This window comes from Natator depressus, chromosome 18, assembly GCF_965152275.1.
Source record: "Natator depressus isolate rNatDep1 chromosome 18, rNatDep2.hap1, whole genome shotgun sequence".
NCBI classification, from domain to species: Eukaryota; Metazoa; Chordata; order Testudines; family Cheloniidae; genus Natator; species Natator depressus.
The window spans coordinates 9,674,138-9,689,801 of record NC_134251.1 but is presented as its reverse complement, the minus strand read 5'-3'; the positions used below and the strand labels follow the sequence as shown (position 1 = coordinate 9,689,801).

At 45.1% G+C, this 15,664-nt stretch overlaps 1 protein-coding gene across 9 annotated transcripts in view; it reads left to right on the top strand.

The window, feature by feature from the left end:
• Positions 1 to 15,664, top strand: part of KAZN (kazrin, periplakin interacting protein) — a 712,699-nt gene that overhangs the window by 654,412 nt on the left and 42,623 nt on the right. For all 9 annotated transcript variants that reach the window (XM_074934070.1, XM_074934068.1, XM_074934073.1 and 6 more), the window contains 2 exons: positions 148 to 198; positions 2,935 to 3,058. In XM_074934070.1, the coding sequence (XP_074790171.1) occupies positions 148 to 198; positions 2,935 to 3,058 (175 nt within the window). The remainder of the gene's footprint in view (positions 1 to 147; positions 199 to 2,934; positions 3,059 to 15,664) is intronic.

The window sequence follows — 15,664 nt, the reverse complement described above, 5'->3', positions numbered from 1 at the left end:
TGAAGCCCAGAAACAAGCAGGATCTCCAGAGAGAGAGCTCCTGGCTGGGCATTTGTATCCCTGGGCCAGTTTTCCTCTAACAGTGCTGGGTGGTACTAGGGCTGTGTTTATGCTGTTTCAATGTGATCTGTCTCCTTCTACCGGTAGGGGGATAGTCCTGGCCCGGTACAGAAGAACTTGCACAACCCAATTGTACAGGTAGGAAACCAATTGCCTTTCTTGACCAATCTCCTAATGAAATACAGTTTACTAGTGCGCAGCGTGGCTGATGCACACACAGGGTGCAGAGGCTAGAGTCACGTGCCATGCCTAATAGGTATATTGCAAGTCTATAGGTAGACCACGACTGGTAACATGTGTCAGTTTTGGAAATGGGCCTGAATCAAAACTCTGGATTTGAGCAGCCCTCAACTTTGGATCCAGAGCCAAACCCTCTGACCCCGGCCCAGCTGTAGTCGAGGAGGTGGGAGAGAGTGGCCGATATAGGGAATAGCAGTTGCCTTTTCCAGAGAGGGGGAGGGACCCGCAAGGTCACATGCAGAAGAGTCCAGTCTGGCGTAAATTGCACCTTCTGCCAGCTGCTCGGTATCTGTTACGCCAACGTAGGCTACGTCTACACCAGGGGCGAGGGGGGGGGGGTGATTGGCAGCTCTCATTAGACACGCTCCTGCTAGCTCAAGGAGCCGCTAGTGCACTAAAAGGAGCATAGCCCTGGCCGAACAGGCAGGGGCAAGCAGCGGCATGAGCTCGCTATGCTGGGTTCAGGCAGCTGGGTGCAGAACGGTGGAAACAAAAGTAACTGAGGCTTTGTCTACATTAAAGAAATTTGCAGTGGTGTAACTAAATGATGTGCTGCACCAGCCTCACAAGGGCTTCATCTGATACATCATCATCCTGCAGTAAGCTGCAGCTGCGGAGCCAGATACCTTAGGAGCTTGCACTGGGTAACTGCACTGAAATAGCTACACTGTTGTAAATGTCCTTAGCAGACAGGACCGTAGACTCATTCCGCACCAGCCATTTGCACAGATTTACCTCTTCTGGAGTGAGACACTGGTGCTGGCATTTGCTCCTTGACTCAGTGTTTTTTAACTTCAAGACACTTTATTTGGAAAGAAAGTTTCAAGTAAACCACACCTTGCGGTCTGAAAAGCAAAAGCAATGGCTGATCTGTCTCCACGTTAGAGCCCGCTGCTACTAAAGAAAAACAAGAGGGGAGAAGGTTGATGAGAGAGAAGAAACGGTTAAAACACCTCCTTTAGACTCAGAGATTTCCCTTCACAAGGGTTTGTGTGAACATCGCCCATGTGGATTCACACACCTGGGGGTTTGGATTGCAGATGGGCCTGTGCCCCAGCTATTCCTGAACTCTGTGGTCTTCCAAATATAAACAAGCCGCTCCAAAACCCCAGGTCCAAACACTGACACCCCCGAACCCCAGGAATACTTGTGGTGGTCAAAATCCAGCTGTAATAACTTTGACCCAGATCCCCAAAGGTATTTAGGTTTCAATGGGAGTTAGACACCTACATTCTTTTGAGGATCTGGGCTTTAGAGTCCTGTCTCTGGTTTGAGTAAACCCAGAGCTTCAAGGCAGACCTCAGTCAAACGACTCTCCTATTTTACCCGCAGAACCCCCCTCACTAAGCCCAGTGTGAAACCTGGTCCCCTTGAAGTAAGTGGCAAAACACCCACTTCCGAGGGTGAAATCTTGACTCCACTAAATCCTCCCAGGTTTGCTCAAAAGTTTCCATAGGCTTTCTGACAAAGGGGACCAAGTTTTGAGCTTGTTCTGTCTGGCTCTAGTGTTCTAGCCTAGGTTAAAGTACAGGTCGGTGAGTCCATGGGGTTATGTAAAAGCGCATCCAGCTAGGCTACATTCTGCACAAAGCAATGCACCCGGATTTAAGAAAACAAGAACTTCCATCCTATTCGTCTGCAATCCTCTCCCCAGTTCCTCTGTAGCATCCTTCCACTTAAAGCTCCACTCTGGCTCCCATTGAGTTGAATGAGTCTTTTGCTACAATGAGAGCAGGCTCAGATCCCACTTCCTTAGGCTGAAGTTGATTGCTTTTGGATTGCAGGAAAGGGGGTTATTGGGGCTGGATTCTTTTCCCCTCACGCTGGTGCTGGAATTTACTAGACCCCGTTGCCTTTTCACAAAGTACTATTAATTTTAATAACATCTCCAATGCATGGATACTATGTAAATACATATTATGGTTATTAGTTAGGATAAGAGACAGTCCAGGTACAGGGGCCAAACCAAAGCCCAGTTAGCCTTCAGTGACATCAAATTAGGCCCTTATTAATTTCTTCACATTTTAAAATACACCAATAGGCACCTACCCTCTGCTCAGGGTGCCTAACCTGTAAGTGAAAAATAACATAGATAGGCCAGGGACAGCCCATAAACTTCTCCACCTCAACCCACAGGCTCCTTACCAGCTTGCCTGGAAGAGCAACAACTCCGGGCTTTTGTGGACCGGAGGGTGGGGAGCAAATTCCAGAATTGAGGGCCCCCGCCAGCAGCCCCTTCTCATTTACATTACGGGAGCTCCAGCTTGAGCGCTTTTGCTGATTGTGTAGGCATTCTCCAGAAGGCCTGGACCATCCCCCTGTCCTAGTGATCAAGGCTGAGATATTTAAAGCCCCCAAAGGAATTTGGATGTCTGTGTATTTCCCAGTCTTAGATGGAGATTTTTGAAAGTGACCCATCTTGGCGTTTTAGCCGGCTGCTCATCACCATAGCATCTGGGCACTTTCCACATAAAACCAATAGCTATAGCAGTCCCCAGTGGCCTCCATGGAGTCTCTGGATCGTCTCCTTTCCCTCATATGGTTCCTGCCCCACCTCAGCACCTTCTCTCCCCAGGCTGTTTATTGTCGACACTCATGTTATTTCCCCTTCTTTCTTCTCCCTCCGCTTTGCAGTCTCTAGAGGACCTCGAAGACCAAAAACGAAAAAAGAAGAAAGAGAAGATGGGGTTTGGTTCCATCTCCAGGGTATTTGCCAGAGGGAAGCAGCGGAAATCCCTAGACCCGGGCCTCTTTGATGGTACTGCTCCCGATTATTACATAGAGGAAGACGCAGACTGGTGACCCTTCCCCTCCCCAAGCTGGTAGCTCGCCTCCTTCCTCTGCTGCCGGTGTGCGTGCGTGGGTGTGTGGTTGTGTGTGCGCGGATGCATCTAACTAAAAAAGGAAGTGAGCCTTTTCCCTCTGCGTCGCCACTTCTGTAACTGATGTACGTACTACAAACAAAGCCTGTGTGTGACTCTGTTAACTGTTGTCTTTGGAGCGATGCAGTTGTGTTGTAATCCTCTCGTTTTGTTTCTTTTTTGTTTGGTTTGGTTTCTTTTGGTTTTTGATTTTTATTTTTTTCTTCTTAATGAAACTTGAAACTTGAAGGACTGCTGTGTACTTGTAAATAACAACAATATTGTGCACTTTGTGCTTGTGACGTCTCTTGTCCAAAAACCGCTGTTTTCTTGAGCCCCTCATGTTGGTGCATTCTGTATCTGGTATGTTCTAAAAGTTGGGGGTTGGAGGGGACAGTATCCTATTCACAGGGTGCACCTGAGTTACAAAAACCGTTAGGCTCTGCCTTTCCAGAAAGACCTTAAAATCTCACTCAGTGTGACGTCTTCCTGGCCAAAATCTCAGGAGGCAACACTGTTCTCTTCTTAATGCCTGCCAGCCTGGAATGATGGTTTAACTTTCCTTTGATTGTTTAGTTTAATTTATTTGCGCAAATCCAGAAGAGCTATTCTAACTAAATTATTGCATACAGATTGGAATTTATATTTTTCCCACAATGGTTTGGATGGGGATGGGAGGGTATGTTTATACCGAACTGTTCTATTAAACTGCTGCCTGCAGAGCTAGGGTAGGATTGGGTAGAAGCTGAGAGAATCCATTTTTCTATGTGTCTTGGTGGGTTTTTTTCCAAATGAATTTCTGTTGCATTTCTGTCTCTCGTGCTAACATGGTGTACGTTCCCCTATCCCGCAGTCAATCCAGACAGCAGGATCGGGGAGCCAGATTCCTATATAGGAAGTATAACCAGGTCAGATATCTTTATCTAAAACTATTAAAAAAAAAATGCTCAACATATTGGAAAAGAGCAACAGAGATATTTATTATGGAATAATGTGGAGGAAAATGTTAGACTGCAAAGCAGACCGGCCTTTTCAGTACTGCGTGGGTTTGGAAGGAAGCACTGACCTTTTCTTTGATTGTATTTTCTGTCCACAGAAACATACAATTAGTTTTTGCCTCACGTCTGCGGCTTTTCCTATATACTGGATTCATTTGGGTTATTAATAAGAAAGGGGGATAAAGCGTGTCTTAAGGAACCAAGGCCCTGATTCAGCAATCCATCTCTTTGCAGGAAAGTGCTTAAGTCTCATTGATTTCAATGTGGTTTAAACACCTGCTTAAAGTTGTGCTTTGTTGAATGGGAACCTAAGACTCCAGAGTAAAGTTGGGAGTGAGTCCGATTGTAAATATCAGGCTACAGCGTTCGATCAGACACTTGGGGAACACTGGAAAACTGTTCTGTATCCAATGCTCTTAACTCGGGCCAGGAATATTTATTTTGTCTGTAAGAACACTGGTCTGGGTCTGGGCCACTCCTGTCATTCATCCCACAGTGGAGCAGTCTAATAGCGTTGGTGCCCCCAGGTAAGCAAAGCTGGCAGTTGCATCTCTTCAACCCTTAGTGTGGGGCATTGTTTCCTTCTAACTCTGCTTCACAGGCAAACAAATGTCCATTTTGGAAAGATCAGGTAATTTGATGCAGTTGCTTCTGAAACCATGTCTGTTCATTCTCTTCTAAATTCTGGTTTATTGGGGGGGCAGAGACTTTTGCCAGTGCACCTAAAAGATTTATAAGCACAAAGCCCATGCTTTTTACTGGGGACTTGTGCTCCTAAATCCATTAGGCTCTCTTCAAAATCTGTGATTTTTTTTTTCTTTCCACTAACATGCACGGCTATCTGGTTACTACAAAATACAGTGTGTCGTGCTTTAATGCTTACAATACAATTTTACGCTCTTAACTTTAAGATTATTTAATAAAATATTGTGTATTTTTTTAATTCCAATACGTGCACCCTGTTTGAAAGGGATATTTGGTCTTTAATTATGAAATTAAAACACAAAATACCCCCATGTTACATTTCCTTCTAACAACAATCTGGAGAACCACAGCGGGTTAGGGAAAGCAGCTTTAAATACCTGCACTGCTTTGCAATGGGGATCTGTCCCAAACTGGGGTGGGGGAGAACAACCCTGTGGCATCCTTCTCTGCAGAGGACCATCTTTATACATTTTTCCCCCCTCTTGTGTTTTTATAATTTAAAAACAAGCAAGCAAAACTCCTGGTTATTTTAGTAGTTTCCTTTTCATTTCAGCTTTTCTAAATTAGGAAATAATTCTAAAAAAGTTACTAAGAGGATGATTTATTTAAAAGAAAACTACAATTAATAGCATATGAATTATGGGTAACATTAGATTTAACTTTTCCCATGTGAGTGGGGAAGAGTCCTTGAAGGCATGGATGCAAATATAAAAATATTAAAAAAAAATAAAGCTTATTTTAAAGTATGAATGAATTCTATGTGATTTAATGGTTTCTAAGTTGTGTTTGCTAGGCCTGGATCCTTGGCTAGTCCAGGTGATTAAATCGGATCATATGTATTGTCACATACTGTAACACAAATTAAGTATTTACACCACATGCCAGCAGGGTAGCTGAAGCTCTATTTGTTCATTCCCTCAGAACCAGAGTTTGTCTAATAGAGCGATTTCTTTCCAGCCGGTTAGGAAGGATACAAAGTTTCAGAAACTCGACTCAACACACAGAAGCTATTGCAGCTTTGGAATCCAGTGACTGGCATTTTTGAGGTAGATTCCAAGAACTGCCTGCGGGTGGGGAGAGAATCGAGGCCTATAGACAATAACTTTCATGTCCTCTTAAAAACTCTCCTCTGCTGTCCATTATTTTCCAGCCCTTGTGGCTGTGTCCACCTTAACAAAAGAAAGGGGGGGAAATATCTCCATTCATGACTTGCCTATGAAAAAAAGATATATTTAAAGCCCAATCATTCCCCAGACAAGACAGCAAGGTGAAGGGAGCAGAGACTCTGCCCACTGGGTCTTTGGCGGCAAGAAGCCCTGGCCAGGAAAGGATTCGAATAGGAGGACATGCCCTTAAGTCTGCCTTGCTTATCCTCTGAGCAGGAAAAACATGCAGACCCAAAAATCAATGAGCTAGTATTTGCTGCTCATGTCCGTGTGAATGTCAGCTGACCATGGGGACTAGACATGCCCCAATTCACAGCCCACCCCCTAATGAGGCTATAGTTTGTAGGCTACCCTAACTGGGAATCACCATCACCTTCTCCCCATCATTTGCTGGATTCTATAGCTGCTATCAAGTACGGCCACTGAGGACTGAACTGACTTTCACAAAACCTGTGTGAAATTGAAATGCTTCCCCTGTTTTCTTTTTCATTTCAACCCCAAGGTTTGGGTGGACCTGAACATTCCCCCTGCGGTGCTCCCAACCCAAACACGGCAGGGTTCGCTAAAAAGCGAAAATTGTCTGGAAACAGCAGCTGAAACTGACTGGTCTAGTTTCATCCTCCGTACGGAGCAAAATGCAAAGAAAAATCAAAACCAGTGAAAGAACAATGTTAAAAAATGTTCTTTCGCAACCCAAGATAGAGTGACTAATGAGGCCCAACTGTTCGGCCAAATTCACCCACTGCCCCTCATTCTAAAGGTATATGGCTCCTATTATCACGTAGCAGAGCACCTCTCAGTCAAATGTATTTATCCCAGGCTAGCGTCCGCCTCACCAGACCTCACTCCAGCCCCACTACTGGGAGGACAAGGCAACAGAATGGCTCTGTCTGCCCCTTGCCCTCTTGTAGAATGCCACCATGTGGGGGGGGGAAGGGGAGAGGAAGGAGGGGGACTTAAAGGGCAGAACGCGGGGCCATCGGGGAATGAGTGGAGAAGAGGGAAATGGAGATTTAAGTGGAGAAAAAAATCATAGTGAAAACTGCAGAAGAAAAGAGGAGGAGTGGGAGGAAAGGGAGAGCATGTACAGAAAACCTGACCATCTTTCACTTCAGAGGGAACTTGACTTGGGCTGGCTTTGAATGTGTTGAATACTGTAGCACTCAGAAATGTGTGAAGTAGCAGCAGGCACGTAACCTAGCTTTAGTAGAGGAGACCTAGGAAATCCTTACCTAGGGCAGCTCAGTTTGGAGCAGCAGAGAAAGCTGCAAATCCCAAACAATGCTTGAAAAACACCCACTTGGTGAAGAACAGAAGCCAGACCAGTCTCTTGAGAGAGTCCAACAGTGATGCTGACTCTGGGATCTGAGCTTTCCCATGGCTCAGGAATGTTTAGACCTGGGGGTTGTGTTTGGCCCCGTACAGGGCCAGCTGTAAAGTTTGGACGTGGGGCCAAACTATTCTAAAATCTAAGGATCTTTGAACCAGGGATTTTGTCTCAGGCTTATCTCCCAATCAGTATAGGGCAGTGGCTTTTAGAGTTGGAACTGGCATCAAGAATCTAGGAAAAGGTTTAGTAGACCAGAAAACCGGGAGGTGAAGGAAGCAGTCTCCAACGTTGGTGTGTAAGGCTTTCAAGGTGGCAGTTGGAATTTCATGACCAGTGCAAAATGAATCAGGAGCAGTGATCCCAGAGGCACCAGCCGGTAAGTCATGGCGCCGTTCTGAGAAGAATATGGAAACAAAACGCAGGAGGGCAGAAAGCCAGGGCCTCTTCATGGGCTCTCTCGAGTGCCAAGTGGTGCAATTCTCGAGAAGCTAAGAACGTATCCAATGATGATTCTTGTCCCCCAGTTGCTGGAACTTCAGGCTGCTTATATTTGACACAATCCAGTAGGATTATCTGTGTCTGGAAGAGCCAGTGCTGTTACAGTCAGGCCTGCACTGCAGAGTCAGACCTGTGCAGGGACCATGGAATTGGGACATCAAGGTCTCTACTTTCCCTGCACAGAGGAGAGACAGGAGTTACTCCACTTCCTCCTTCCATGGGAGTTATCCCTTTCTGATAACTGCTTACAGAGAGGATTAATTCGCCTGTGATGCTATCGGCTTAAAGGAGGCTTGTTTATTCAGAACCACAGCTGCTGGCGGAGTCAGAGTCTAAGGCCGAGGCTACAGAGCGTTTTTGTACCAGTATATCGAGCTCGGTTATGGGATGTTTTGGGTTTTTGGCTTTGGGGTTGTTGGTTTTTTGCTGAAATAGCGATACAACCTGTAACATGGATGCAGTTATACCAGTATAGTTTATTCCCCCTCCTGTATGGGGAGAGAAGTGCTTACCAGGATCATTCAGCTAGGCATCTCTCACACAGTCCTGCCCTCTGATCGGTGGTCCTCCAGCCTTCCCATCTTCCGTTTCTCCTGTGTGACAGAAACACATTAGTGACACAAGTGTAGTGTGTAAGTTAAAGAGAGCGCCCCCATTACTATAAAATCTGCTAGTCTCCCCATTGCACAGAGGGGAAACTGAGGCACCGATTCTCAATGGGAGTTGGGCACCTAAACACCTTTGAGGGCCTGAGTCTAAGTGACTTGCCTCAGGTCACACAGGAAGGCTGTGGGGGAGCTAGGACTTGAACCCAGGTCTTGCAAGGGCCATCCTTCTGGCTATATTTCTGTAACAGACAAGCATGTCAGAGAGCATAATCATTCTTTTGCCAGTCCCTAGGACCTCTTCTTTAAACTCTAAGAGCACTTTACAAACCACTCCGCTTCACAACATCCCCGTGAGGCAGATGGGGAAACTGAGGCACAAGGGTGCAGTATCTTGCCTCGCAAAGATGGGAATAGAACCTAGGAGCTCTGCCGCCTCCTGTCCCACCTATAAACATACACAACCACCTGCCACACAAATGAACTGCAGCAAAGTGTAAAAACAAGCAACCAATATTTTAGAGAAATAATACAGAAACCACACTGCTCAGGAAGGTCAGTTCTTGCTCTATGGGGTGTTTCACGCTTTAGAATGGTCTCATTTAACTTGCCTCCTGATTGAAGTTAAGTGGTGGGAGACATTCGCCTTTTTATTCTCTTGTCTGCGGAGAACACTGCAAGACATGCCACCAGTGCAATACTAGCTACCCTACCAGGCTCCCTGCTTGTTTATAAATACCCAATCCTTTGCATAAACCCTGATTATTAGCAATTATCCCAGACCCTGTGTGTCCAAACCAGCGTCACCCTTTGTGTCCAAACCCAATTCTGAACTTAATGGCCAGTTCTTCAGCTGGCCTACAACTCCATAGCACCACCAACTTCAGGGAAGCTGCACTAATTAACACCTGCTGGGGATCTGGCCCCTTGACTTCAATGGAGCTGCACTGATTTACACCACTGGTGGATCTGGCCTGATCATTCATTAGAAAACTATACAGGAAGGCCAGCCGATCCTGCTTAGAGAGAGAGACAACAGCCTGCAATGAAAGGGGGGGGCACGATGATAGGTTTCACATTTAAAATATTCCTTACCACTGTTTTTAATATCACCATGGGGGGGGGGGTTCATAAATCCATACAGTGCTTTGCAACCATTACATTAAAATCTGCCTGTGAGCTAAGTTAGGCATCAGTAATCCTAGAGAGAAACTGAGGCACTGGAACAGTTTGCTCAAGGCCATTCGAGACACTTGCTAGGTGAACTCGAGAACCGCAACAGGCCACTAACAGGAGCATTTTGGAGGACACAGAGGTGGACTCGGTGCTCGAAGGTAGTGGGGCTTGGGGAGTGGTGCATTTGGTCCGTCTATGGGTCGGCTGTTCTCTGGGCCCAGGCTGTGTAGCGACCATGGGCCCCTAAGTAAGCAGCTGGGGGGGGGTCTGTTTAGTGCCTTATAAGGCTCTGCCCTTTGGAGCTTTGACCAGCCCTGCCATCTGAAGTCTGACAGGTTCATCGCACCCTAGTGGTGTCGGGTGGAGCTGAGCTAAGCTAAGCAGGAGACTTGGTATTAAAAGTCATTTGCCAGGTGAACTTGAGAGCCATGATCAGAGGCAACTAACAGTTTCGGGGGGAGATGAGAGAGGGAGTGTGAGGTTTTCCTTCTGGGTTCAGCGCTATGTGCGATTTCAGGATGGCCAGTGATGGAACAGTGGTGGTGACCTGCAACAGAGGTGCCATGTTTTCTTTCCTAGCTGAAGCCAGAAGGGACTTCTGGTGCATGAAGTGCAAGTTGGTTGCTGTGCTCGAGGAAAAGTTTCTTGGATTCAAGACACTACTCAGAATCAGAGTAGCGGAGAAGTTTCTGGACAGCCAGGCTCAAGGAAGCAAGGAGCTGGCTATCAAGGAGTCAGAGAGGAGGCCTGGCAGTTCCTAACCATCAGACGCAAGAAATCACGTCAGCATTCTTTACCAGTGGAGACAGATGAAGATGGGCAGGCTGTGGCCACCAGAGAGAAGAGGACCAGGAGGAATTCCACACAGCTAGAAGTTTCCAATTGACACTAGTTCCTCAATGTGGAAACTGTAGAAGATACCTCTCAAGATCCAGTTGGTCTATGGGAATGGAGAGATGTATGGGACACACCTATGGATGGCAGCTCAGCCCAACCTGTAAGAAAAGCAGGCTTGCCCACAATGAGTTCTCCAACCATCTAAGGAAGACAGATGATCCTTGTTGGGGATTCAATACTCAGAAGAATTGAAAGAGCATTCTGCAAGGGACAAGTGGACAACAGGACAGGATGCTGTCTTCCCAGGGCCAAGACACAAGATGTCACTCTAAGATTGAATAGCCTTCTGAAGAGAACAGGTCAGGGTCCATTGGTGATAGTTCATGTCGACAGTAACAATAGTGCGTCAAGGGACAGCTCACAGATAACATCACTTCAGAGAACTTGGAAGCATGCTGAAGCAGAAGAATGTCCAAGTGATTTTGGAGAGCCTTCCTGTCCCACAAGCAAAAGACAACCAAAGGCAGAAGATTCTGGAAGTGAACCGCTGGTTAGGTAAGCGGTGTAAGGTGGAGGGTTTGGGTTTTGTGGAACATTGATCCACCTTCTTTTGTGGGGGAGAGAACTGAATAATTTGGATAGCCTCCACCTCAGTAGCAGGGGACCAAATCTCCTTGAGGACAGGCTGGCTAGAGTACTGTGGAGGGGGTTAAACTAATAACAAAAGGAGAGGGTAAAAAGAGTGAAGACACAGAAAAGATTCAAGACCTTGAGAACAAAATTAATCAAGGAACCAAAGGACATAAAGAGAAGAACTTTTAATTGCATATAAACCAATGCTAGTCTCCTAGGTAACAAACAAGAGGAATTGGAATGGCTCATTTATGAGCATAAATTCAATCTAGTTGGTATTACTGAAACGTGGTGGGATGATTCACATAATTGGAATGTTAAAATCAATGGTTATAACCTATTTAGGAAGGACTGAGTGGGCGAAAGGGGAGGGGGAGGGGCACTGTACGTCAAAAAATGGCATCACCCTTTTCTGAGCCACTGACAACACAAAAGAAAATGATCTTGAATGCTTCTGGATCAATGTCCTAGCAGATAAAGCACAAGACTGGAGTGTTAGTTGGAATCTGCTGCAGACCACCAAATCACATTAGGGCACAGGATAACGGCTCCTTACGCACTTGTCTACAATGTGTAGGGGGGGAAAGCTGAGTGATCATGGGGGACATAAATTTGAGGGATACATGCTGGAGGTCTAATGTTGCCAGTACTAAAACATCCTTGGAATTTCTAAACATTATAGACTATCATTTCCTAACTCACAAAGTGCTGCAGCCAACCTGGGGGAATTCTATTTCTAGACCTAATCTTGACAGATAAGAAGAACTGATCACAGAACTAAAAGATAATGGTAACTTAATGTACAAACAGAAAAAAAGTCCAGACCAGTAATACCTATATTTGGTGTTTTAAAGGGGCCAATTTCACAAAGCTGAAAACAACTATGAGCCAAATGAAGGGGGGGGGGGGAGGATGAATTTAATCAGAAAAATGTGAATGAGGATTGGGAATTGTTTAAGAATGCTTTACTAGTTGCCCAAAAAGCCAAAGTCCAACAATTGAGGAAAGAGGCTGTCTTAGTTTTAAAAAAAAAAAAAAAAAAAAAAAAAACCAACCTGGTTTAGAGGGGAAGTGAAGGCAGGGGGAAGAAAAGGGATGTTGATAGTAATGAATATAATTCAGAAGCTAGGAATTGTAGAAAATTGATAAGGGAACTGAAGGACTAGCAGACTTAAGGATAATCAGGAGGTGTTTTAAGTATATTAGGAACAAAAAGAATCCTAATAGTGGTATTGGTACATTACTAGATGGAAATGGAAGAATTATCAATAGTAATGCAGAAAAGGTAGAAGTGTTTTATAAATATTTCTGTCCTGTATTTGGAAAAAATCAGATGTAGTCATATCATATAATACCACTCTTAACACTCTTTCTATTCCACTAATATAGTACGAGGATGTTGAACAGCTGCTACTAAAGTTAGACATTTTTAAACCAGCAAGTCCATTTAATTTTCACCCAAGAGTTTTAAAAGAGCTGTCTGAGGAGCATGCTGGACTGTTAATTTTGATTTTCAATAAGTCTCGGAACACGGGGAAGTTCCAAAAAACTGGAAGAAAGCTAATTCTGTGCCAATATTTTAAAAGTTTGCCGATGGCACAAAAATTGGGGGAGTGGTAAATAATGAAGAGGACAGATCACTGAGTCAGAGCAGTCTGGATCACTCAGTAAACTGGGCGCAAGCAAATATGCGTTTTCATTATGCTAAAAGTAAGTATATACATCCAGGAACAAAGAAAGGTGCCCTTGCTTGCAGGCTGGGGGACTCCATGCTGAGAAGCAGAGACTCTGAAAAAGATTTGGGAGTCATGGTGGATAATCAACTGAACGTGAGCTCCCAGTTTGGCAAAAAGGGCTAATGTGGTCCTTGGAGGCGTAAACAGTGGAGTCTCGAGTAGGAGTAGAAAGATTATTTTATGTCTGTATTTGGCACTGGTGCAAGTGCTGCTGAAATCCTGTGTCCAGTCCTAGTGTCCACAATTCAAGAAGTATTGTTGATAAATTGGAGAGGTTTCAGAGAAGAGCCAAAAGAATGATTAAAGGATAAGAAAGTTTGCCTTATAGTGAATCTACTTAGCTTAAAGAGAAGATTAAGGGGTGACTATTACAGTCTATAAGTACTTACATGGGAACCACTATTTAATAATGGGCTTTTCAGTCTATCTGAGGCAGGTATAACATGGTCAATTGGCTGGAAGCTGAAGCTAGAAAACTTCAGGCTGGAAATAAGGTGTACATATTTGATCATGCAAATACTGACCCATTGGAACAAGTTGCCCAGGGTTGTGGTGGAGTCTCCATCACACAATTTTAAAATCAAGACTGGATATTTGTCTGAAAGCTCTGCTCTAGGAATTGTTTGGGAGACGTTCTCTGGCCTGTGTTATAGTAGAGATCAGACTAGACCATCACAATGGTCCCTTCTGGCCTTGGGATCTATGAATGTGCCAAGAGTTCCTGGGTCCCAGGCTAGTGCTCAGACTGCTGGAGTAATTTAGTTCTTGCTCTTAGTGGTGGCGATTTCCCTCTTTGCTTTTCACTCAGGTTTAGACAATGAAACTAGACCGGTCTGGTTATTACAGTTGACCTCCGACACACATAAGGACAACATTGTGATGACAAACTGCAGGGGACTGTTTAAATCCCACCAAAAAACCCAAACCAAACCCATCCCTCTTAGTTGAAAAAAAAATGTTAATGAACATTCAATGAAAGCATGTACTATAGTGTTTTAAAGAGACTTTTTACTGACATCTCAGATAGGGTAATATCTATCTTTATTCTGGTAGATCCCCATATCACCCAACCAGGCCCCAGAACATACACACCCCTGCAGACCCCCATTCACTCGCTGGATGGTTGTGCAAGCTAAGAGCTCACAGGCAATGTGCTTTAAGAGTAAGTGTAATGCTGGATGCACGGGCCAGCAGCTGGCGGTTAATGTCGTCATTTCGCTGTCTTGTGTTGCTGGAAAGGGAAAGCAGAAGATACAGCAACAGCTTCTATTTTATTCACTACAGCCCTCTCTGCATCGGCCTTCCTTGATCCCTGTGCAGCATAGTCCCAGAAGTGTTGATGGGAGCTACCTGCCGATTCCTAATGCGGAGGCTACAACCCCCTTTGTGCAAACTATGTGATCAAATGGTTCTTATGAGTCAAGGGTGCCCGACATGTAGCCCTCATGCAAACTGCGGAGCAATAAAATGCAACCGCAGAGCAAGGACAAAGCTGAGCTGCAGGTATTTCTCTCAACCAACCGGCAATTTGCATTCTGTTACCGATGGGATGTACAAGCCAATGCTACAGCTGGGTGCGTTTGTATACCCCTTTGCTAATGCAGCTCTCTGTTTCACAAACATAGCACATTCCTGTCCTACAGAGGTGAACTTGTTTGTATGTGTGGCCATCTCCCTCTGCAAATAACTATGTGGTATGAATTGCCAGGATCCCTAGAATGTACAATCCTGACCGTCAAAAAAATTTGGAGAGCACAAACTCCAGTCCCCAACCCTGACAAGTAGGAAGAGGAATAGAAACAAACTGGTTGACATTTTCAAACACCTGTTCCCTGCTGGAAACTCCCGAAATCTCATAAGGAGGAAAAGCCCCATTCTTGTGAGTGCCTCCCTCATTTTTCAGACTCAGGATAAATCTCTGAATTTCAGCAGCTGTTTTCCAACTTGAGCCCAGAATTTGCATTCAGTTAATCCCAGCAGTAGCCTGTGTGCTCTGTTTTTAAATCCCGTGGTGAAACCATCGTGCTAAATTCTAGGACTGTGTCTAATATTTTTTTCCCTCCTGCTTCCCTAGAGATCTGTCTGCTGGGCGTGATCCCCTATATTGGCTAAGGAGTGTACAGTGGCCTAGTTAGCTGGAAAAGAGAGATGCTAATCAATAATGACTTAATAAAAATGTATGCCCAAGTAGGAAAGCAGGGTGTCACGCTGTCTAAAATGGAGTGAATATGCTGTGTGATTGATTGCGATTACACTGGGTCTCTCCGAGTATGCAGGAGTAAAAAATGAGAGTGTATCACTGAGTGCAAGCGGAATTACCTGGAGACAGGGAGCGTGAATAAAATATTGGTCAGATAATTATTTTAAGCTATTCAATTGTCAGGCCCCCTGCGCTCTTTCTTGCAATTGACACGACATAGTCAATTTCACACCGGGCACATGTGTGACATTGAAGGTCTCAGCACAGGAGTCATATACTGACCAGTGTGGTGCCTAGGAATTCCCCATGGGGCCCTGCCTTGTGAAACTGTCTGTGGCAGCCATCAAATTGCAGAAGAGCCGCACAAGCCATACGCAGGTGGATGAACATTTACTCAGACAAATGGCGCGAGTCGGTCAACTGACCTGAGTAAATGCCCACCAGGGTCCACAATCTAGCGCATCATGACTAGGAAACTAGAGAGATGATTTATGGGCAAAAACCTGGAAAGCTCAACAACCCCACCTTGGCTAAGCAAGGTCTGGGAGAGCAAGAAAACAATCTAAAAATACCTGAAGGAGGGAGAGAAACATCAAGGAGGGAGGGAGTATTTGGGGAG